At 41.3% G+C, this 25,220-nt stretch overlaps 2 protein-coding genes across 6 annotated transcripts in view; one reads left to right on the forward strand and one right to left on the reverse strand.

Moving 5' to 3' along the window:
- Positions 1-2,467, reverse strand: part of WWC2 (WW and C2 domain containing 2) — an 87,225-nt gene extending 84,758 nt beyond the window's left edge. The window contains exon 1 of one of the 3 annotated variants that reach the window (XR_007376423.1): positions 2,023-2,467. Coding sequence is in view for 1 of the 3 variants with exons in the window: in XM_048942090.1 (XP_048798047.1) it covers positions 2,023-2,153 (131 nt within the window). In the remaining 2 variants the exon portion in view is untranslated. The remainder of the gene's footprint in view (positions 1-2,022) is intronic. The other 2 variants (XM_048942090.1, XM_048942091.1) reach the window with 2 other exon arrangements.
- A 343-nt stretch (positions 2,468-2,810) lies between these two features.
- DCTD (dCMP deaminase) overlaps positions 2,811-25,220 on the forward strand; it is a 53,743-nt gene continuing 31,333 nt past the window's right edge. Inside the window, exons 1-4 of one of the 3 annotated variants that reach the window (XM_048942112.1) lie at positions 2,811-2,959; positions 3,072-3,216; positions 10,732-10,930; positions 13,551-13,647. In XM_048942112.1, the coding sequence (XP_048798069.1) occupies positions 10,906-10,930; positions 13,551-13,647 (122 nt within the window). In that variant the 5' untranslated portion in view covers positions 2,811-2,959; positions 3,072-3,216; positions 10,732-10,905. Of the gene's footprint in view, positions 3,217-10,731; positions 10,931-13,550; positions 13,648-25,220 lie in introns of all 3 variants that reach the window. The other 2 variants (XM_048942113.1, XM_048942114.1) reach the window with 2 other exon arrangements.

Genomic DNA, 25,220 nt, shown 5'->3' on the forward strand with positions numbered 1-25,220 from the left:
TCAAAGTGGACTTGAAAGTATCATCAAGCACAACTTTTCTATGTACAAATATCCAGGGAATGCTGTACCATAAAAGCAGAAGAAAAAATATCAATAAAACCATACCTCTTCTACACTTGCTTTACCAATGAAGGATTTTAGGTCCACAAGTACTTTAATTTTTTAAGTTTTTAATCTCCACCACAGAAAGAACTACAAATCAAAGCCCTGAAGTATGAAACCGTTTTCAGTCTTACTGCAGAATGCATTACCTTCACTTTGACAATTTAAGGGAAGTTTTAGTACCAACGCAAAGCCAGATTTTACTGTATTGACAAACTTGGAAGATCACATCTCAGTTTTACTGACAGCAAGCCCTCCTTATGTTCTGTGGTTTCAGAATGCGCATTTTCTAAATACCTGGGAAATACAAAGAACTCTCAAGAAAAGCCATCACAAGACTTTCAAAGAATTCTTTTTCCAAACCAGGTCACCAGTACAAACAGATTGTAAATACAGGTACTGTAAATACAGGTAATATAAACTGCAGATTAAATGGGCTTGTCAGTCTCCTGTGCAGGCGATTCAAACCTTCATGATTGAGCAATGTACACTAAGTTAGGAATTCCATAGCACAAAATCCCTCTGCTTGTTTTCCATGACTGACAAGGGTAAGCAATTATTTCAAACACCGTGCTCTCTCAAGAAGGTCTCCATTTCCTTAGTTCTCATGACAGACCATCGAGTCTGAGGACTTGATTTCTCCTTCACCTGTAATCAGTGCACTAATGAAACAATATTTATCCTGTACCTATAGGATGGCAAGCAGACCACTGCTACTCAGCCACGTAGTCTAGTAATGACAGCAGAGACTCAAACTTTACCGCCAAGTATGCATACCCTTGAACTCTTCAGGGCCAGAGAACCCGTAGAAAATAATTCTAAATTAGTGCATTCCTGGCGCTATTATAACAAGTATGTTCTCAAATTTCACTTTTTGCTTCACCTCGATTACAGTGCCTCACACTCTGCTTTGCAAACAGAAATTCAAAGTTTAACACCGAGTAATTCTTTAAATACGCTACTTCTTGAGACGGGAAAGCGAGAACTTTTTTATTGTCCACAGTAAAAAGAAAAAAATCAATGAGTCAAAGACGCCAATTTATCACAGGTGTAATAAACAACACCGTCCCATACACTTTACCGCCTCACTAATATTTACAAGGCATTTAAATTCCTTTGCACTTGAAAGCACGTTAGGCACGAAGTTCGCCGCGGCTGGAATTTGCTGCCGCAACAAGTGTGAGAGCAGAGCGGGCCTGCGCAGCGCGTGCTGCCTGTCACCGCTCCCTCCGCGACCCGCAGGCAGCGGGCTGCTCACCGCTCGGAGAAACACAAACCCAGGCTCTCATTTATAATGCAGGACAGCTCGTTCCAAGCGTTCGTAACGCCTTCTCTAAAGTTTCTGATAACTCGAATCGACTGCTTTTAACATTATTTCCGTACTGTGTATATCAACACAACACGTACACGAAGTTCTCTCTTCCAGTTACTTTCCAGGAGCGCTGCGGCCAGAACTCGAGGCAGGTACCCGGGCGGCTCTCCTCTCCGCACGGCTGGCGGGGCAGAACTGCGGCAGGACCCGCCGCCCGTCTCGACCCCCTCCGCCCCTCCCCAGCTGGAAGACCGGCCCCGACGACTCACGCGCTCGCAGCACGCGAGCCGCCCACCAGAGCGTTTTCGAGGCGAGTTTTGCCCGTTTCAGCCTTCAGAGCTGGAAGAGGCTGCGGCTGGCGGGGGGCTGAGCCGTGCCGAGGCCTAGCTGGCACGCGAGGCCTGCGGCCGCTTCCCCGGCAGCGCGGCGCTCCTCGGGCCGGGACGGCCGGGCGGGAGGCCGGGGGTGCCGCGCGGGGGCGGGATGGCGGCCGGCCCCGCGGCCAACTTTCGTACCTGTCGGGCGGCCCGGCCGCTCTCGGCGCCCGCGGCCGGCTTTCGTCCCGAGGTCCGCGGCCGCAGGCCGGCAGCACCCCGCCTCGCACCCACCTGTCCCTGGGGTCGATCCAGCTGGTCTGCTTGGTGTTGTGGTCGATGTAAAAGACTTTGCCGTCGTAATCCCTCGCCTCCTCCCAGCCATCGGGTAAGGGGAGCTGCCCATTCCCCGCTTTCCTAGGCATGGTCGGCCGGCGAGGGCGGCTGCTCCATAGGGACGGAAAGAAAGAAGGGAAGCGGGAAAAGCCCCCACCCGAGCCCCGGGGAGACGGGGAGGGGGCTCGCAGCCGAGCCCGGCCCGGCGCCGGGGGACGACGCTGGCGGCAACCCGGCGAGCGCTCCTTCGCCGCCGGCTTTCGGCCCACCGTGCCGGGGCTGCCGCGGGCGGGCGAGCGGGCGGCAGCCCGGGTCAGGGTTCCCGGCGGAGCCCAGCTGCCGTCTGGGCGCGGGGAGCCCGGCTGAGCCCCGGGCGGCTGCGGCCGCCGCTCATTAGCATGAGATTAGCATCCACCTCATCTGCATGCACATTCCTCCCGCCGCATTCCTCAGGATTAACCCTGCCGGCGCTGCCCCGCGCCCGCGGGACGGGGGGAAACCCGGGCCCGGGCGGGGCCGCGGAAAAGGCACGAACGAGTCCGGCGGAGGAAACGGGGGCGGGAGGAGAAGGGCCGAGGCAGGCCTACGGCTTCCACTGGAGCCGGCTAGGAGAGGAAGGGGGAAAGCGGAGCGGGGGGTGGCGTGCGGGCTGCGGGAGGGGAGGCGAGGCGAGGCGCGCCCGGCGCTCCCTTTGTCCGCAAGGCGCCGTCAGGCGGCGTGGCCCGCGGCCCTCGGGGCTCTCCCGGCGCGTCCCTCCCGGCCCGCGGCGGCGCGGGCGCTGAGCTGCGCGGGCGGCTCCGTTCCCGCCCTGCCGCTCCCCTCTGAGCGTTACTCGGTGCGCGCCGCCTGAAAGCGCTCCCCTGAACTCTCTCTAAAACTCCGTTAAAGCTCGAGGGTTGGTAGAAAGACTTCGGTGCTTAACATTTTTCCCTTTCGCTCCAATTCTGAGCTTCTTCTCTTGAACTCTGAGAGGACTTTAAACTTTTCGATCGTTTGTTTTTTACCAGAAGCGCCGGCAGGGAACGTGCACGGACTGTGTAGGTGCCCTTCTGGCCTGAAAGGCAGCCGCACGCACGTTGCGTTGGGAAGCCAGGTGTGAATTACGGCGCGGGAGAGTAGTGAGGCAGGTTGCCATGGCTCGGCTGATAGAAGGTAACCTAACGAGCTCTGTTAATTAGCATGTGTATCTGATCCCCGGGGTTTGGCTCCAGAAGTGGAGCGGCGGAGCGAGAGTATGACTGTAGTTCTGTGGCTGGCACTCCTGAGTAGCCCAGGTTTTGCTCTCTGCTTCCCAGATCGTTTTCTTTTCACTTTTCTGGATTCAAAAAGCAAAGTTTTTGTGGGGAAGGAGGTTTGGAACCCAGACGTGTGGGTTTGTTGTTGTTAGTTTGGTTTCTTTCTGCCTATCCTGTAGCTCCATGGATTATTCTCCTGATACAGTTTGTGCCTACTAAGCAGCAGGCTTGTCCAGTGCCCAGCAGGGTTTTGGATTCCACTTCAGAGGCCAGGCACCCAACCATTAGGTGCTGCAGTAATTGATTTACAGGCATCCAACTCTCGTTGGATCTGCTCCTAAATAGAAAACAAAGAAAAGAGAGGTATGATCTTAATTTAGCTAACTGTTGATCTGGTAAAGACATTTGCTATCTTAGTTATTCTAATCATTTTAGTCTGTAATAGTAATCTGCTATTCCATCTCTGTGAATAGTTGTATGCCTCCCAAAAACACCTGCTGGTGAACTTTCAAACTCTCTTGAAGATTTTTTTTCACATCTGCTGAATGAAGGCAATGTGTAATGAAAGTACATACTTCAAGTAATGCCCTGGTGACTAACAGTGAGGAGAACTGAGGTGTACAAGCCTCTGCAACTCCGTAAGAGTTCAGCTACAGAAAGTAACAGTATCATTGCCTACTGAAGTGACAGGCTCATTTATTTTCATTGAGGTTATTATGTTTCAGTCAGCTGATTGGTTTATGAAGTCCAGCCTTGTTTTTCACCAGTGTGAAGTAGTCCTTTTACTATCCATTGAAACTTCTGTATCTTCCAAGAGTCTAATTTTATAAACTTGCTTTTAGATGTCATTCTACAGTGAGAAAGTACACGTGGCAATCATGAGATAGTCTAAGCTGGGTTTCTGTTTTAGTTTGCTTTATCAGTAATGTTTCTTGTTATGTGAATTGAGAAAAGCTTCCAGTTTCTCTGGAACTAGCTGCTAGTTAGCTATCCTTGGCATGAATAAGAAGCTTTTATAGTGGTACAGTCTTTTTCCTTCCTAAAAAGCAGGCCTGTCATACAGCAGCACTGCTATATTCCTACTTTGTGAATAATCCACACAGAAGAGAGCATGTGGTTGGGAAATCCATGATACTAAGCTAAAACTGAAACATCATTTTTGTCAGTATTACCCCCAAAATTAATGATGATGTTACCTGATTTCTGTCCTGTGTCACGACTTCAGCAGTCCACGTGTGGTGTGCATGGATGTAGAACTGATTTATAACTATCTCTTTAGGTAAAACTTTTTGCCGGAAAAAGTCAACATTTTTGTTTGCACAAACAGTGGAAATGGCAACTCTTAATTTTTGGACATAAATATGTTAACGCCACTGCATACTTGTCTAGTTTCTGTTTGGATGCTTGTGTGTGTGTATACAGATGTGCTTACACTTAACCATAGACTGTTCCATGGTACGTCTTAGGCTTTGCCCTTCCTCCATCCATTGTTTGAGTACTTCATTGTACACATTTGAATCCACAGCCCAGAATCCTAAGAAGTTCTAAATTGGCAATGACAACAGTTGAAGTAATACTGACAAAATGTAGGAAATGCTGTGTAAGTAAATTCCTTTATTGTTATCAATTGGAATGTTAGCTTTTGTTGTAGGTAGTAGATTCCCACTATCATCTTGTTTTCTGCTATTTTGCAATTTGAACTGGTAGAAAATAGTTTCTTCCACTGTGGTATTCTTTTAGTATGTCTAGTATAGGAGAGCAGAGTAGAGTATTCCTGATGATTCTTTTTAGTCTAAAATACACTATAAATTTTAACTGTAAATAGTTTTGCGAGAACACTTACATCTCAACACGCTGTGCTGACGTTGTCAGCTGGCAAGCATACTGCAGACTGTTTGGTTTAATTGTACAAGACAGGATAGCTCAGAAGACGTAAGCTTGCCTTATTTAGAGCACAGAAGGGTACATAGGAAGGAGTTTTCTAAAGTATGGGAAAATGTAGCTATGACATGACTTGCATGTCTGTCAGTAAGTATGATAAATAACAAGATAGGCTCAATGAAATGGAGTTAATTGTTCCTTTGTTTTGCTGTGTATGTTTAACAGGTCTGAAGAATCATATGTAGTATGTAGTTAAAGGACTGAGTTAGAGGAAATTAGAATCACAGCTGTTTTCTGTCCTTTCTGTGTTACTGTTACCAGCTTGGAGAAAAATATCTATGGAAAATTTGGAACCTAAGAAGGAAGGAGATCCAGAAGAGGATCTGCAAAGGCAAATAGTCGTGCCTTTCATGTAACAAGAAGAGTACCTTACTCCAGTCTGTACTAATGTAGTTCATCTCCTGCTACTCCCTGCTTGCTTCTTGACTCGCAGTAAATCTGCTTCTGGTTCTAACTGTGATTACAAAAAAGGCATATTTGTGCCCTTTCCTTTTATAACAAAAGACTCCCGTAGTTTGATGATCCACTCAAGTCATGTCCTTGAAGAAATTTACAGTCGTTACAGTTCTAATTCATACTAACCACAGATGGTTCAGAATCAAGAGCTATAGCTGTCTCCCTGAAAAGCTACATCATAGCTCAGTCTCCACTGCTTTCAAACAGAATTTGAATGCAGAATGAATTATGAAATACACTGTCAGAATTAATGAATCTCTAAAAATCTGACAAATGCTTGAATATATATGTACTGTTTATGCTGCTGGTTTTTTTTTTAGACACTCAAACACTATACAAGCCAATCTGGACAGCCAATCTGACTTCCTTGACATACAGCCATTGTAGAACTGTAAAAAATGTCAATATTCTCCGCATTATGGAGATTGGCTTATTTATAAGCACAGTGATTTTTGTCTAAAACAGCCAAGTCTGCAAAAAAAAAAAAACAACCAAAAACCACCAAAGCCAACTCCAAAATAAACAAACAAACAAAAACCCAGGTAGGGCTCCATTGTTCCTGGAGATTTTCAGTTTTAAAAACAGTTTTTAAAGTCCTGTGGATAAAACTGTACATGAGGGAGGGAAAGCAAAGGAGGAGGAGGGCTATTTTTCCTACTGTCAGCTACCGGTGCATGGATGCGACTGACAGTAAAAGATCTTTCAATGATACCATTTCTAGCTGAATTTATGATGAAGCTCTGCAGAAGCAATGAAGCCAGTGAACGGCTTTGATAAAACTTACTCTCATTCCACTTTTCTCTTTACGCCAAAGCCTGCTCTTTCCACTGATGTTCAAGTGGAGTACTGCTAAAATAAGATGTCCTACAAGGACTTTCCATAGTATTAATGAAAAAGACCATACCAGAATCTTCTACGAATATATGTATAAACTTTCCCAAAATGTTAGCTTTGTTTTTCTTTCAGGCATATATGAAAGAAAATAGTCAGAAATTACACAAATTACACATTTTGAGTCCTCAAAGACAGTTACAGTCCCATGAATCTGAAAACAAGTGCACAGATTGTAACTGTTGTTCTTAAAAAGTTAGGGTAGGTGGAGTGGAAATAACAAGGTGATAGTATTGCTTCAAGCTTAACTACGGAAATGCGAATAACGCTTTCAAAGTAAAAATCTTCTAAAATCCAGCCCAAACAACTCATTAAACTAATTCAGCTTTCAGTTTTGTTAACTGTGATTAACATTGTTGATATTTTTGTAGGCAAAAATGATGGCAAAATGATGGCAAATGATGGCAAAAAAAGATGGTGGAGAATTTTGGTTGTTCCTAGACCCCTAGGCTTGTTGAAGTTCAAATTAGCCATTGAGAGGTATTCCCAGATAATTTTTTGATGCAGTCTTGGTATGTACTCTCAATGTTACATTTTCTATAGAGACAGTCTTACTGTATTTTTTGTTTTTAATAGTGTCTCTCATTCTAGTGCACACAAATTTAACTTTCCTGCATTTTGTCATATAACAGTGGAATTGCACTGTTTATTCACCTCTGTCTAATGGCTTTGAAGAACCCAGAGGCTCACCTCGTCAGCACAGGAGGTTTTCAAGAGCCTGGTCTTCTCTTTTGGCCACGTGTAAGACACGAATTGACCAGCAACAAAGGGATTCTACTGAGAGAAGAATGAAAGAATTTCTTAATAATACCTCTGTGGTGGAGAACTGCAATGAATTTTGTCGAGTATTTAAGATACTCCAAGCAGTGTACAGATTTATAGAGAATGTTTCTAACATTCCCTCTCTACTGGTGCGAGGACTGTGTTCCCACCACAGCCAGAAGGTGGCACTTACATATGTCTGCTGTGTTGCATCTGAAGGAAGCAATGGATGAAATACAAAAAATGAATGTTATATCAGTGACATTTGGAAATGTGGCTCTCTTTTGTATCATCCATGTACTTTCAGAAACACAGTGCAGTAAATGAAGTAGACTGAACTAATTGCATGAATGTTTAAAACTTGCATGATCAAAAAAAGATCTGTCTGATGAAGAAGCTTAAGGACCTTTTTTTTCTAACAAGTGAAAAATACTATTTGAAACACAGAACTATTATAAAACCTCCAAACTGCAATATGAAAAAGAAATGCATGTTTCTGCTTCCCATCTCTTCTTTCCTCTCAATGACGAAAAGCTCAGTTTCCTCATTTGAGTGCAAAGTAGTTTGACTCCCATCCTGGCAGACAACAGACAAACCCCAGTTCTATCTCATTGCTAACAGAGGCTAAAAACTGTGCTACAGAAATAAAATCTGAGAGCCTGTACAGATTTATAGTAGGAATGGGACTGTTGAATCAATAGCAAGATTCAGCACTGCTGGTCTGCTAGAGGTGTTTCTAAATTGTACTAATCATCCCAAAGCATTTTTCATTCTTCGTCTGGTTACTCAAAACCCAGAATCTCAATGAAAAGATTTAAAGATCATGGCATACTGTTATTATGTTCACTTTGTGGTGGACATGTGAGAAGAGATGCATTAAATGGCTTAATGGAGTAAAAAATACCTAAATGAAATAGGATAGGGATCAGAACATAGGATGCTTTCAGCTCCTGAGCTGAATCTGTCAAATTGCACCATATCATTTCTAATATGTGGTCTCAGAAATGCTTGGGGTACACTTTCTTATCACAAAGAAGAGACTATAATTCATACAAAAAGTCCTTTTACTTAGTTTCTCATTCTCAGGTAAAACATGTGTAGAAGTTGCAAAGTCCACATGGTGAAGCATATGTTGAAATACCTGTGTCCACATATAAGATGTGACACTATTCTTTCAGCTCTTCTTTGAATTTCTTGGTAAATCAGCATAAGAAAAGCATGAACTGTAGTTAGCTGCACTGGTATTTTCACAACCAAAATGCACTAATAAAGAAATAACTTCCAGGAATATAAAAAATATTATACTGAAGAATAATTCAAAGAAAATAATTCAAAGCTAGGCAAAGTCTGCAAAATTAGTGCAAAAAGTGTTAAAATGTAATCCTCAGAATGAAATGTGAGAGTTGTTACTGATAATCAGCTGTTCTGTAAAGGTATGAATGCAAAGCCAAAGGATATATAGTTGATGCTTACTCTTGAGGAATCACAGAATAAATAAGGTTGGAAGAAGCTTAAGGAGCTCATTTGGTCCCACTCCCTTGCTCAAGCCAGGGCACCTACAGCCAGTTGCCCAGGACCAGGTCTGTGTGGCTTTGACAGGCTGAAGAGCCCACCATGGCTGTGGGCAACCTGTGCCAGGGTTGGATCATGCTTTCGGTGAAAAAGAGCTGTCTGATGTTCAGAGGGAACCTCCTGTGTTTTAATTTGTGCCTGTTGCCTCTTGTCCTGGCATTGGGCACCGCTGAACAGAGCCTAGCTTTGTATTCTTCACCTCTCCCTACAGATATTTAAAGACACTGATAAGCTCCTTCTTCCCTGTGCCTCCCCACGCCAAGCCTTTTCTGGACTGAGCAGTACCAGTGCTTCTTCATAGGAGAGATGCTCCAGTTCCTTCATCATCTTTGTGGCCCCTCAGTGGACTCTCTCTGACGTGTGTGCCTGGCTTGCAGTGGGGAGCCTGGAACAGCCCAGCACTCCAGGTGTGGCTTCACACCTAGAGCAGTGGTGTCCCCCAGTGAAGCAAGAGCTGGCTGTTGCACAGTTTCCATCTAGTTTCACCTCCTATGCTTATACCAGGATTTGGTAGGACTTCTTCAGTGTCAGGTGCTGGCTTTTGCTATTTTCCTTGCCTTCCCCATCCCACCTCACATTTTTGTTCTTGTGGGGTTTGTCAGGACAGGGCTCACAGTGCATCTGACACCGTGGGCCTTGCTTGCTCCATGACTGGTGCCAGCTGTCATACCTCTGTTACCACATTGTCCCATTCTTAATGATATGCTGGATCCCCACACCCTGACCAGTCTTGCTGGTGGCTGTAGTCAGCTCAGTACCTGTTGATGGGGTGAACAGCCTGCAGTGACTGCACTGCCAGCAATGACATCTGCTGTTAGTCTGTGGCTGGAGTTATCACTGAAGCCATCTCACTCTTGTGCGACAGAACCCAGCCAAAGCCAAACCAGGCATACTGAGTTTTGCCCCTGTGTTTTCAGCTCCAAATGGAGATGAGTGTGCTATACATCCTTCCATGGACTAGAAACAGCACTAATGCCTGATTGTCACACCAGCAGCTTCTGTGAGAGCTGGAGAAGTTGACATCCTCTTTGCCATCCTCGTGCCCAACCCGTGCCTCAGGTCATCCTGTGCATCCAACGAGCTCCCCTCCATTGGGACTTACCACCAGAACTGGTTCTTTCTTCCAGTAGATCTCTTTACCGTATGCCACAACATCTCAGGTCCCAGGAAGGCTTACTGTGATGCTCAGGAGCAGCACTAAGCTGCTTAAGTAGGTATTGGAGGACATCATGTGAAACTAAGGCACAGAATCAGTGTTCCTTCTATACTGCTTATAGGGAAGGAACTGTTCTCAGGCTATACTTAACCACTAATTACAGTCTTTGAGATACTTTTAAGAGAAAGCAAAGGTTGCACTGATAAATATGTACGTTTCTGAAGTTATAGGTTGTTTTCATAGGTCTTTTCACACTTTCCTGCTTATATATCTCTAAGAAATCTGTTTCTGTGTCTCAGTGTAAATAAAGAAAGGTACAGAGAAAAGCTGATGGCTTCAGAACACTGCCTGCTGTAGTGAACATCTACTCATGTCCTTCATCCTATAACCCATGAAAGAAAGCGTAATGTACACTGCCTTTTAATGCAGCAGAGGCCTCTTGCAAGTCAGCTTGTTTAATCTCCCCTCTCAATATTCCACATCTGTGGAATACAATTCTCTAGCAGTCTCATTTTAATAACATATTCTAATCCATTAAACTCACTCTGGTAAGCTTTCAGTGAACCATGACATTTCTAAATCAGAGTAAAATCAGAGGCCTTAAAGCAGACTGCAGAGCTAAAATTCTTTCTTATCCCTTCCCTTTATTTACAGAAGATTCTTATGTTGAAGTTTACCAAATCATCCTGACAGAATAATTATGATGTCATGCCATGTCAGATTTTTGGAAACAATGTCAAAAAATGAACTGAAGAACGTGTTGAAAACTAAGAAATAGCCAAAAAACCACCAACCCAAGCCAGAGACCTTGAACTTAGCCAAAGAGTGATGGATGAAAGACAACCTGTAATGGGTATGTCAAAACTTTCTGTTTCCTCTCCAGTATAATCTGACAGCTGATGCTTTTGCAGCACCAAGGGAAGTCCTTTTTAAGTCCAATTATTTAAAATCCTTAGCGTGACTCCTCCATGCCAAATGCTATCAGTGCCAGGGGATCGCAATGCAAAGCCTTTCTTCTCCTGATAAGCACTGGGATGTAATCAACACTGATTGTTACATGCAATTGCAATCTTGATGCTTTTCACTGTACATAGTTTTAGACTAACTGCAGAATAATTTGGGCTATCCTTTTATTACTTATTCAGGAACAGTTTTGTAAAACTAAAATAATCGTATTTCTATGTGGTAATTTTGTAACCCAAGAAAACATACCAAAAAAGCTGGACTTAGAGAAGATCAGTAATCTTAAGTTTATTCTGCTAAAGACTTATTTGATATTTTACCAAATCAGTAGAGCATTCTTCATTTCCCATCTATTCCCAGGTGGCTCTTCCTTTCTCCAGCCCTGAACCCTCCATCCCACCTTCCCAAAAATCTTGCTTCTCATTCCTTCAGGACAACCTGACAAATAGATGCAGTGATGAAGGATTATCACTTCTGCTGCTGCTCTGATTCATCCAAGCTGCTTGGAAGAGAGTACAGAAAAGGGCACAACCCCTTTCTGTAACAAATCATCTTCTGGACGTTTTCCTGCCCCATGAGATTGAGCATTATGGCTCACATTAATGAAAACGTATTATTTCCCTTGCTCTGGGATTTTAGAGAGACCTTTTGGATCTGTGAGAAAGCGGCATACCCCTTGGTTTCTGGAGCAGCAACACCTGAAGCTTTCTTTTCTGGTGGAAGCAGTAGGGACAGCACTCGGTATTTCATCTCTTGGGCCATGGAAAAGGTCAGCTTCTGCCTTGGCAGCCAGGCTGCAGTACCTCACTGAGTGGGTCTGACTGATCGCACTCTCATCCTCCTGCCATCAGCACCGTGCAAAGCAGGAAGGATGCTGGCACGCCTCTCCCCTTGCAGCAGAGTGGTTTAATGGAGCTTTTCTCATTACTCAAGGTTTTGTGTTTTCCACAGACACAGGCAGGCATTACAACAGGTATCACATGTATCAGTGTCTACATACTTTCGAACTCCTTTTCAAACCACTGTATGTCAGAAGGCTGGAGTAAGTTTCACAATTCAGTCTTTCTAACTGCCTGCGTGTGACAGATTCAGATGTGTTTGCATGCTTAGATTTTCAGATAGCATGTGGATAACCGGTCACACATGTATGTAGAGTGTTTGGAAAAGCTGAACTTTGTAAAGTAGCAGAAGCTGGGAAGCTTAGCAAAATGCAATGTTAAGCTAAATAGTAAAAACAATAGTATGTGTATATGTGTGTAATTTGACAATACATTAGGTTTTGCTATTCTTTGCTAAGAATGATACCTTTAATCTCTTGCTGCTTCTGAACATTTATTTGACACAATAACCACAATTTTGTTCATCAATATTACAACAGTTGTGCCTCAAATAAAAAGATTGTTCTCACGGGACAAAACTTTCAATGATACATGTGGAAGTTACAGTAGCATCCAGGAGTTCATATTTTGTAGCTGCTTTCATTAGGGAAAACCTTTATTAACATTTAGCATTTTTTTCATCAGCAAAGCGCTTTCAAAACATTTGCTAATTAAAACCTTTATATCTTTTAGACAGTGAAAGTGCCTTTTCCAGCCCGCACATGCTATGTAACTTGTTTTATTAGTGGTTTAGTAATAAAGTCAGATAAACCTTTGATTTAATAATTAGCTTTTATAGAGTGCTTTCTGCCTTCAAAGCACTTTGCAAACATTAACTAATTAATTCTTGCAACTCCCCTGTAATTTGGGGAAGCAAGCACATTCATATATGTTTGTATGTGGTTTGGGGAAGAAAGTATTATCTCGGGCATTTTACAAAACAGAGAATTAAGACATATAAATTATTTACTTAAGTCCACAAAGACAGAAACGTTGTCAGGGTAGGAACTGAAACTCATTCCTCCTCCTCATCCTTGTCTGTATTCCGACCGCTTGGCTCTTTCAGGAATTTTCTCTGGAGAAGTGCAGCTAGGTCAGCCAAAGCAAGGCATGGATGCTAAGCAGGCATCTCCACCTTCCTTCCAGCCAGTGTCCCAGCCACAAACATACTCAAGGAGCACACGTGGGGTGTGCTTACGTGGTGATCCACACAGCTAGTTTGCCTTACACTCTGGCCACTTGTCTGTGGTTCATGAACAAGGTGGGGGTCACAGCAAAGGGCTGCAGTGGGCCCAGCAGTTTCCAGCAAGCTCCCAGTAATGAACTCTGTTCACTCTTATCCACTGGGCATTCACACTGCCACAACATGAAAATACCATCAGTATTCTGTGAGCAGCTTCTTTTGTTTCTGTCTCCAGTTTAGGTACAGCTTGTTGTAGGTTTAGGTTTAGCTTGTTGTAAGTATGCACCACAGTACAAGAGGAATTTATGTTGTCCCCTTTCTTTCCTAACTTGTTTACTGATTTGGTACCTACAATAAGACAGCTTTCCTGCCTACCCCAACCCATCTGTCTAGGACGTTATGCTGCGTTTTGGTCACACAGTAAATAAGTATTTCTTCATGTGCTGTAGGTGGACTGAGAAGAGTACGAGCTGCAAGAAGGCTGCACCATGCACCAGGGTACCAGAGGTCTTTGAAGAGTCATTTGCGATGTTTCAACTCAGCAAAGCAAGTAAGCTCTTACCTTCCAGGCTTTAGAAATTTTTCTGAAGTTAAAGAACATTCTTAGAACATGTGAAGGCCATTAAGGAGGTTTCAGAATGAATGTCTTGTTTTCAATGAATTTAAGAATTTCATGAGGTACACATGTCCAAATACTTACCATTGTTTATTTTTGCTAGGTGTTGTAAATTAATGTTATTGTGTACATTTTTGAGTGATTAAGCAGTAAAGCAGAAGTGGATTGTATCAGTGCTGTGTATCAGCTAACATTTAAAAACTCTAAGAAACTTCAGGACATTTTTAATAGCTCAACTGAGCCAAGTTTTTCTGTGTCATAGTGTCTTCTTCAGGCAAGAGAAATAGAGTGAAACAATAAGAAGTATCTGTCTGCTTGCTAATGCACATTTCATCATTACATTCAGATAAACCAAACAATTAAATAATGCAGAAGGTTTGTGTAGATTAGAGAATTAGGGACAAAGCATTCCTTGGTGGTCAGCTATTTGTTTAGTGTTGAAGAGTAACTTTTGTAATTCTGTTTCTGTAAGCTGAGTCTATCAAGTAGAGACTACTAGACAACAGAAGAGTGCTGCATTTTGCATGTGGTGTGCCAAGCACTATTTCTCTGTGGATATGAACAGATTTTTTTTTAATTTGTTATTTTATTGTATTTATAATTAGCCGTCTGGAAAAAAAAAAAAGAAGTTCTCTTTTAGCATCTGCAGTGATGCATTGATTCTTTCATTACAGCAAATACGCATGACCCCCGGTGTTCAACTGTAAACAATAATAGTTACTGGCTTCATTAGTAAGCTAGCAGATGGCTTATAAGTTCTCATGGTAGCTTTTATCCATTTGAGGCTTGCAGTGTGCAAATGTTTGTCTTTTAAACAGGGTAAAACAATGTAAAAGGGACTCTGTGCTTTGTTTTTATTAGTAGCAATTCATTTGGATTGGAGATTTGAATCTGAGTATATGAATGCACTATCAGTTTTTCCTGTCCACAGGTAAAGTACTTGCTGGGCCTTGCCTCTATCTCTGTGGCATTTTCTGTACCAAAAGAAATGAGGTCAAATATCACTTCTGGAGTTTTGACAATCATATTTTAATTAGTAGGACTCCCATTCTAAAATCTCCCTTCCCTTCCCGTCCCGTCCCGTCTGCATGCAGTTGCAATGACCCTCTAAAAGTTTGTTATGGAACTGTGCAGAGCTATCTAAAGACCAGTTCACTGTCAATAATACTGAACACATAACTCTTTTAAAAGCAGAACCATTTTATTTCAATGTGTGAATCTCTTTGGAGGCTTTTTAAAATACTTTTATTACTTGCTCTCATTACAATTTTCATGAATTTGCTTATGTTGATAGCTGGAATCAAGCTTCATTATTGAGAAATAGAAGCAGGAAGCCATATATTAAGGGCCACCAGGTTTTAAATACCTTCAATTCTCTATAAAAGCATAGGTACATGGCAGTGCAAACTCTCTCAATGTGTTCCACTATTGTGTTTCAAGTGGATCTGTGCATGGAGGAGCCAGGAAGTCATTCACACTTTGTGGTCTATCACTGTTGCCTACTTATGTTTTGTTCACACTAATGCATAATGTATGGGAACTGCTGAGTCACGGCCTGAACCTCTGATTGATCACCTGAGGCGAGCCATGAGTCAGCCATGGGAGCACAGGTGAAGGCAATTCACCTGTGCTGCCGGAAGGGGTGGAGCCTGGCTGCACCCCTCCTGGACCTATTTAAGAGCTGGCTACCAGAGGGGAAGGATCTCTTCTGGAGATCCTCCTCTTTGGTATCTTCTAGTGAGCTCAACCCAAGGGTAAGCTCTTCTACTTATTCTCTTTTGTGATCCTTGTTTGCTTTGCCTTACTCTTTTGATTATATTGCAATTATAACATCTTGATATCTATTGATTATACACAATTGTATTGTGATTATAACATCTTGGTTATACACATAAGCATTTGACTGGTTGATTTTTTTTGCAAAACAAATGCTTCTGTTGAGGTGGGAGTCAGCCATGTGTTTTAGAAACATCCATCAAGAATTAAAAACTTTTCCTTTAGGAAGGGGTAAGTCTTATCTTGAGGGCATAAATGAACAAGACTGCATGCTCCTTGTGTTTCCTTATGGTGCAGTAAATAATTATACTATTAGTGTCAAGCTAGGGGATCTTCCTGAGTAAACAGTGATCTAATGAATCTTTAGAGTTTTATATTGTATTTTCATATTCTAAGTTCAATTTTAAAGTTTAAAATAACTTTTGTTTGGAGACAGCTATATCTCCTGGAAAAAGTATGAGGATGTTGGTTTCAGAGCATGTATTTTCACTTCTTATCCTCATTTTTTATTTTAGTATTAAAAATAATATGTGCATAAAATTTTTCTTTCTTCTGAGCCCATCTGCTCTTGCTTCTACCTTACCTGAAGATCTAGCCCCTTGCAAGTGACATCTTCAATGAAGAAAAAGCAGCAGGAGCAGATGATCTTTCAAGAAATAAAGATCCTATTTTCATGCAAATTTACAAGTAATTAAAAGTGATGGGAGAAAAAAAAAATGCATCTCAATATGCAGTGTCTTCAAATTTAATTTGAAATATAATAGTTTTAAACTTTCCCGTAAGAAGTCCCAGACTTTTAAAGTGGATTCATTTTGAGAGCAGTAAGAATTGTCATTCAGATTAATGGGCTGTTTTTCTTATCAAAAGACACCTTTGAAACAAGTTTGAGGGGAATGGTAAGAAGTTTTAAGTGTTGTTTTTTTTTTCCCTATGGTTTGAAATAAAGTTAATTAATTTCCTAAGTAAAATTAAATTCCATTCAAGTCTGTGGGTGAAGTATAGCAGTACTCAAAAATGCCATTCTAAGGACTACTTCAGACCCAACATGACTTCCATTTCAGTAAGCATGCCAGCTGTATCTCCAGCATTTACTGTTGCCTCATTATCTATCTCATGTTTCCTGAAGGAAGTATTTTATGAAAAACAAAACAAAACTATTTGTTTGTGAAGTTTTACCATTCATTATTAGTCGCTAAAAAATTTAAAAAAAATCAGGAAGGGGAAAATATATTGTGATAGCAATGCATGCTACAATTCTGTCCTTTTAAAACTGCTGCAGAAATGGAGAGACTTACCTCTCCTCTCCTCTCCTCTCCTCTCCCTACTGTAAAATGGAATCTGAGGTGTTGAGAATTTTTGATTCTCATGAAAGACCAGAAGAGTTACAAGCACAAAATCAGAATAAAATTAAAATATTGCCTAAGCAGTGGATCCAGTTCTGTTCATCTTTACAGAAGCTGTAAGGTTACAGAGCTGGAATCCATAAACAACTGCTGCCCTTTTATCCCATGCTATTTAGATTCATTACTCAGTATATAAAAGTAGTTACGATTCCCATGATAGGTGCACCTTTATTGATTAGAAGTAAGTTTGTTTCTGATGAGTTAGGAAAGGCTGGGCATTACACACGTGATTAGGAACAATGTAAAGCTACACAATTTACATCCTGCAGAATGGAAAAAAAAAAGTGAAGTACTGATGGTTTATTGATTACAGCTCTCATTTAGATGAGGAGGTGCAGGAAGCAATAAATAATGTAAATATTTTAAAATTCTGTCAGTGATAACCTAAAGGGAATATTGTGATTTGCAATAATACTTGGAAAAATTCCTTCACTAATGCTAGCAACTAGAATTTTTTGTACAACAGCCCATGGATTTCATAGGGATTTGGTAATGCCCTATGTGCATCAGCTAGTTCTTCCTGTGCATTTGTGTTTGATTTGTTTGTTTGTTTCCTAAGATAAGCTGATGGGCTACAAGGATGAAGTGAGGCAGCTCTGTGGTTAACCATTACTCTATGTGCTATGAATAGGACCTACTGCTGTATTTCAGTGTCTGTCACTTCAGTGGAATTAAGAAACTGAGGAGGCTAACAGTGGTTGGGTGTAGCCACGTCAAGATGGCATCCTGTACTCTAATCAACATCTTCCTGGATAAGATGTACTCAAATATTTTAACTTCACTTTTATGCAACTTTTTCCAACTTTTAAACTGTTGGAACTTCAGTGCAGATTTGGTTAGCTGACGCCTTAGGCAGCTGCACCGAGTGCTTGAATTTCTTATGATAATGAACAGTTAAAGCTAACTGGAGTGCCTCTATTTTTTAATTGATTTAGCAGTTGATTGTCTCACAAGATTTATGTTTCCCCTGTGCTCAGAAAATAATGTTGTCAGTTGGCACTTGAAGGTATATTATTTTTATTGCAAACATCATGGATGAAACATCATCTTTGTCAATTACGATTTTAGAGGATGAAAAAGATTGTTCATAAAGGCAGAGAATATAAAATACTGTGTAAAGGTCACTAGATAGGTCAGAGCTGATGACCATCTGGCTATAAACGAACTACCAGAAGCTAGATAATATACCAAATGAGAACATTTGATATACTAATTCTTTTCCGTGTAGTAACATAAAGCAAGCAGACTTGCAATACATCTTTTTTTCTGCAGGAGTAAGATTGCTTCCTTTTCTGCTTCTGCCCTCATTTCATTTTCATAGCTTCATTCATTATGTACCTATTAAAAACATTATTATATTTCTTCCAAGATGGAGGAAAGACTTATAAAGAAAATTCTGGATGTCCTGAAAGCTTTGTAAAAGAAACAATTACATGGAAGATTGTCCAGAAGAGGATCCCAAGAAACTATTCTTGTGTGCATTGGGCCTATTTCTATTCATCATTGTACTCACAAAGAGCAGGAATAATACCACTGATGCCAGTGGTGCTAACAGCAGATTACTCTATTTTGCATATTCTACCAAAAAAAAGGTCATTAGTATTGCAAAACTGAGCATTCAGAAGTTAAAAACTGACAATATTATGAAAAGAAGCATTAGCAGATTGCTCTAAGGAGGGAGAAGGAGAGCAATTTGCATCTTAATACGTGGATAGAAAATCTGGAAATCTACCAAAGGTGAATATCTGAATGTCTTTGAGGAAAAATTCTGTATGAAAATATTAGATATGAAGCATAGATGTAAGATTCATCAGAGTGCTTGTCAGTGCCTTTATATTTCAGTCACCCAGTGAGATTATGAGAATATCTGAGGTAGGTTCAGAATTAAGCAAGAGTAGTCATAGGCTGATTCAAGAGAATGATAGAAGAAAACCACAAAGATTCTCCATACTAACATAGAGAATCCATGAAAAGCAACATAGAGTAGGCCAGCAGAGCTTAGTTCATCCCTTTGCTGTGAGAGGGATTCAGATGGGACAGGGAGAAGGTCATTTTGTTCTCAGTACCCTGATCAACAGCACAAAAGCCTGTGAGAAAGGATCTCCCACAGTCACTACTTTCAGTCCTATTTTTTCCATATGCATCTGACATCAGTTGGAAGGCAAACATATATGAGATTATAACTCACTGTGAAAAAAAATAACCTGTTCTGTTGTGTTTTACTCTATTCTTTCTGCTGCACTTTATATATTAATATTTTAGTCTTCCAAAAATGAGGTAAGTGCGATGTCTATCGTCATTTAACCTGCCCATTTAACCTGTGTGTTTTGCCTTAAGAATGCTGTGGGAACATGCAGTCACCTTTTGGTCTTGCTTTGTTGAGAAATGGCCTGTTTTATGGTTTAGCTGGTCTTGTACATGAAATAGAAGGTGGTGACCCTTGTGATAGCCTTTTCTTTCTGTAAGAATGGATTTTGTATTTTCTTCTTTCCCTACACTCAGACCTTCCAGAATTTTGTTTGTTATACAAATATATGTTATCCTGATAGAATATAACAAAGAAGAAACTCAGTCCAAACATAACCTCATTTTCTTCATCTTCTAGCTTTTCAGTTAGCTTGACTTTAGGCTGCAAAATACTGAGATCTCAGATCTATGAAAAAACATTACGGAGAGCAGAAAATGAGTTTTCTGTGTCTAGAACCAATTCTGGATATCTCAAAAGATAGCATGTTAGAGCTTCTGGACAGCTGCAGTTTTCACACCTCTTTTCTGTAACATAGGTGAAAAAGAAGTTATCATCTTCTGCGGCTCAACAGAGATAACTGCCGGAGAGCAAACATTTGTCTTAGATGCAAAGACGCAAGAATATTAGTGAGAATCCACAAACAGTCCCCAATTATAGACTGAATTGGCCACTCATAATTCTGTATTTTCAGTCAGAGTAGACTTACTGCCTCTGTGAGCTCTTCAAGTATCACTTACCCATTTGCATCGGCTTCAGCCCATGTTTGTTTGTGAGTTGCTGTTGTCAAAAGAATAAGCCATCTTGATACCAGTGAGTATAGTCAGATGTTGTGAAGTGCATCACAGAATCACAGAATGGCCCAAGGTTGGAAAGTACCTCAAGGATCACGAATTTCCAACCCCCCTGCCACAGGCAGGGCCACCAACCTCCCCATTTAATACTAAACCAGGCTGCCCAGGGCCCCATCCAATCTGGCCTTGAACACCTCCAGGGATGGGGCATCCACAACCTCTCTGGGCAGCCTGTTCCAGCACCTCACCACTCTCTCTGTAAGGAATATTGTCCAGCTGGTTCTCCTTCAGGCTGCATTTGGAAACTGAAAAGGCAGATGACTATGTAAATCAAGGATCTGACTGCCACAGAACTGCTTCCAGTCACTGGTTTTGAGTTGCACCTTCTGGAGAGGCTCTAACATAAATACAAGGACAAATAGAGCAGCGATAAATGTAGCATACCCTGCATTAGTTACACAGCATGGCAATGAAGAACATCACTTAGTGCTCTAATACACATACTTTACAAATATGGTGCCCTAAATCCCTCTTTGTTCCCAAAAGTATCACAGCAGTCTTCCAACCAGTACTGTCCTCTACTTGTACACCGAATTTATTGAGAACAACAGGAAGATAAGAGACGATTTTGTTTTGCTGTTCTGTCTGCTGCGTTACCTATCAGTTCATTGCACAAAGACAGCTAACAAGTAAACTTGAGCTGTTAATCTTTGTCTTTCTGGGACAGATTCAAGTTAATATTCTGGTTCGCAATTCTTTTCACACTCATTCATGCTGTGATATTGGAGTTAGCCTTCTTCATCTTCAGCATAGGATTTTTGTCCTGTCTGTCTACTGCCAGGTATTGAATGGTTAATGGTATTTATGCAGCATTCTACACTCTTACCAAACAATTTGAACAGAATTTAACGTATAAGTTATATCCAATTACCTGATGTTTTCAACTTTGTATCTAACATTGCCAGATCTTTGACATGTTCAATACAGCCCATAATTCTGGGCATAACCTCTGTTATTTTTTAACTTCCTTATTCTTACTTTTATACATTTTACATTTATCACGTCTAAGACGTATATGTATCCATTTTTCCCCCCATTCAGTTTGAACTGTATTTTCCTCCTTTCTGTTCATGGCCAGCTGGTCCTTGCATTCCTGACACATCAAATTGCACACCTTGAAGCTCTGTCAGTTTTCCTGTTCATTAATATGACAAAGATGAGGACTTAATACTAAGCTCTGTGATGCTGCATTTGTCATCTTCCTTTTACATTTATAACCATTCCTTGACTTTGAAAGCAAGCCAGTTTGTTATCCAGTTGAGTATTATTTCCTTACCTTCTTACCCTATTCATTAATAATGTATTTGGTACTGTATTAAAAGCTTCCAGGGAATACAAGGGAATAATGTATACTTCTTTACCCTGGCCTGTTTGTATCATAACTTTCTCAAAGATATTATGCAGGTTGGTTATGCATTATTTTCATTTTCACAGAATCATAGAATGGTTTGGATTGGAAGGGACCTTAAATCTCATCTAGTTCCAACACCCCTGCTGTGGGCAGGGACACTAGGCAAGGTTTTGGTAATCCTTACACTGAAATATTAAAGCTTCTATTTACATGGAGAATCCGGGCAGTTTACCAATGCAGAAATATTTGTCTTGTATTTTAGATACCTGCCATAATTGAATAAGCATTATTTTCTGAGAGACATCACATAAAGCAATGTATTTGGCATGGTACCCAGTGCAAAAAAATACGATTTCACAAAACAGAATGGAACTACACCCTAACAGAGAACAAAGCAGAATCCATCAAGACATACCTTCTAAATGTCAGAAACACGTATTTTACACACAAAAATCTGCCAGTGAAGTTTTTACATCAGTTATAGTTTCATAAAATACCCTGGGGTGTGACTCTGTAGCAATGTGAAGACAACAAAGGAAATACAAGCCTGCAAAAGTGTCACAAATGCATTACATCCTGAAAGTACCCATTAAATTTGATGGAGAAAGAATTCCTGTTCCAACTTATTAGGTTGTTATATATTTAGAAGTGGAATTCATTTAAAACTCTTTGCCTTTAAAAGCCCAGTGAATTCAACAGGGATTCGTGGTGAAAAGAAGTCTGGTTGGAGACATTTGCCATATGCTACTCTTTTGATTTCACTGAAAGTTCTGTGAGTATGTTAAGGACAATATAGAGTTTTCATAGCAACGCGTTTTCCTTACATACCTCATGCTTCATTTTTTTGTCTTTCATTAATTGATACAGAGTTTAAAGAACAACAATGAAGAAATAGAAAAATGGGAGCATCTTCCCTTTTGACTGCATGAAGTCAGAGCAAGGTCTGTTCTTGTGACTCACCATACAGAGGGGATATAACTGTATTCCATGTGCAAAGTATAGTCCCATAAACTTGACCACTATGACCAACTTCACAAATGGGTGGTTAGGCTGTAGGTTAGAGGACTGGTTCTCTAGCCATTTATGTGACGTAATGCTTTTTCCACATTGGCTGATGTGTCCTGCCATGGCTTTGTGGGGTTTTTTGGCCCTGGAATGACAATGACAGTTGTTCTGAACCATTCAAGCCCAAAGCCTCTTGTGCCTCAGTAGGTGTAGTTGTAACCATGAGGCCAAACAGTGAAGGGACAGAGCTGACATTTCTCTCTACTTAATTTTGGGCCGGTGGACATTTTTCTTGGCATACTCTTTCATACCCTTAAAAGATGAGGCATAGTTTGATCTAGAAACTGCACCAGTCTCTGGAACTTAAGCCATTCTTCACAATAAACCCTTGACCCTCTAATGATTAATTCTGTGTCATTACCAGCACACAGTAATCTCATTATTGACTCTCATTTCCAAATAATTTATGAATATACTGAAGAACATGTCTCAGACAGACAACTGTGAATCTTCACTTGTAATGTCCCCACTATCAAAACTCACCATTTACTCTCATGCTCACTTTTTTGTCTTTTAACCAACTATTTATCCATGCCATAGCATCAGGCTGGATTCGTATTACATTAAACCTTGTTATGGGCCAAAGGGATTGTACCTTAAAGGAGGAGACAAGAATGAACTGTCCCATTAACGTTTTAATAATCTATTGTTACAAATCATCCCATTAACACAGGAAGAAAACTTTAACAATACAGTTAAAATCATTGTTGCTCGGTTTCTTTGAAGCTGTGCTCACCTTCTGTATGTCCTAAAGGGTCCTAGGGTCAACAACTTCCATCTTCCTTAAAAAGACTGCGTCAGAAGTGGGGCTACTAGGAATCACTGTCTTTCCATGTCTCTCCTGGGAGGAGTTTTGTGTTCATAGCTGATGTTTCTTCCCCATCAGTTCAGGACTCTGCTTGGGTTTTCTCACTACGATCTACAATCTTCTCATTGCTGAAATCTGAAATTTGCTCCACAGCTTCCTTCAGACCTTTGCTATTGTTAGAGCAGGGTTGCTAGGCTTGTACAGTATGAAAATATCCACAGCCAAGCTCAATCCAGTTAGCCAATAGCCACTTGACCACTAGACAATAGTCATATATTGGAAAAAAAAATCCAGATCAGCTCGTCAGAACCAGCACGGGGCAACTCCTGGGCTTCTGCACTGTCAGGTCGTTGTGGGGTCTCTGGTCTTTTACTGGTTTTGGCAAAATTGTATTTACTGGGCTACCTGAATGCACTGAAATGCTTTTATCAGAATTGTAAGTTGGTGCTTTCCTCGGGAGAATTCAACGTTTTCCAAATAAAACAGATCTATCCAGGTGTCCCCTAATTCTGTTCCTTATCATTGTTTCTAGTTATTTGCCCAATACACGTCAGGCTTACACTGCTACCATTCCTCAGATTTTCTCTGGAACCTTTTTAAGGAATTGATGTCACATCTGCTTCCTTCCAGAAGCCAGGCAATTTAAAGCAATAGGTTACCCCCTGCTGTGAGTAATTCAGCTCTTTCGTCCTTGAGTTCCTTTAGAAATTTGGAGTGAATGCAATACAATCCTGGTGATTTTCACCTTATCTATTTATTCCGTAATCTCTTCTACAGTAATTCCAATTTCAGACTGATCTTCTGATGGGTCCCCTGCCAAGAAGGGTTCTGGTTTCAGAAACTTCCCAGTTCTTTCCACACCAATGCAGAGAGTTCACTTAGCGTCTCTGCAATGACCCTGTCTTCTCTGGGTGCTCTTTTGTGCCCTGAAAATTAGCTAGTCCTGCAGATTTTGGCAAGTTTCCTGCTTCCGATGTATTTTGTGGGAAAAGGACTATTAGTTTTGATTCCTTTGTTAGTTATTCTTCAGATGCTTCTTGGTCTGCCTTGTTATGTTTTCACATTTAACCTGTCAGAGTTTATAACTCTTTCTTGTTCTGTCCCTTGAAAATGACTTCAGCATTTTCAAAGATGTACTTTTTGCTTCTAACAACCTCACTTACCCTGCTGATTAGTTGCATGAACTTCCTTTAGCCCTTTCTGAAGTCCTTCTCAAGAGAAAGTGTGCATTTCTAATACAAATCCTTACAGAGTCCTTTCTAATACAAATCCTGTACGGAGTTGAGACTGAGCTGTCCTTAGTTTACAACCTCTCTCTTACTGTGCTACTCTCTTTTGAATTAAAATAAAACAGTAGGGATGATGTGCCCAGGAGTAAGCTCCTCACTGTTCGCTGACCGTAAGCTTCTCTAGATGTTGCCGGAGGAGTTTGCTGGCAGGGTTCCCTTCCACAGAGCTGTTGTCTGTAGGGAGCAAAGGAGTGAAACTGAGGATGTATGTGTATGTGCTGTTCCAGGACTTTCTGGGCCCTTACCTGCCTTTGCTTTGTCCCCTTACACTTATTTATGATGCATCCAGCTGTCTTGTACTTCTTTCTCATACCAGTAGAACTTTCGCTGAACAGTTGTCCTATTTGTGTTTCTGTGGCACACTTACTGCCATTTTGGGACTGTGGCAGTGGGGAGTAACTAGGCTTGTCTGGCATCATGTCTAGAATGACAGCAGGGTGATGATTTGCACAGTAAGGCTCTAGGTCGATGTACATTCCTCTGGCTTCCCTGCTAAGCTAGCAAGGAGACCTCTTCACAGTGCCTGCTCACTGACCCAACTGTTTCACAAGACTTGTGCACATAGGATAAGCAGAAGCAAAGGGAATAGCTTGGTTCTGAGGCCTCGTTGCAGTAGTAAATGTTGACAATTCCAGTGAATGATAATGAGATTGTGCAGAGGGAAGATAAAGGGCTCTCCTCTCATCCACAGTGCATGTCTCAGGTACCTCGG

This window comes from Lagopus muta, chromosome 4 (genome assembly GCF_023343835.1).
Source record: "Lagopus muta isolate bLagMut1 chromosome 4, bLagMut1 primary, whole genome shotgun sequence".
Taxonomy (NCBI): Eukaryota; Metazoa; Chordata; class Aves; order Galliformes; family Phasianidae; genus Lagopus; species Lagopus muta.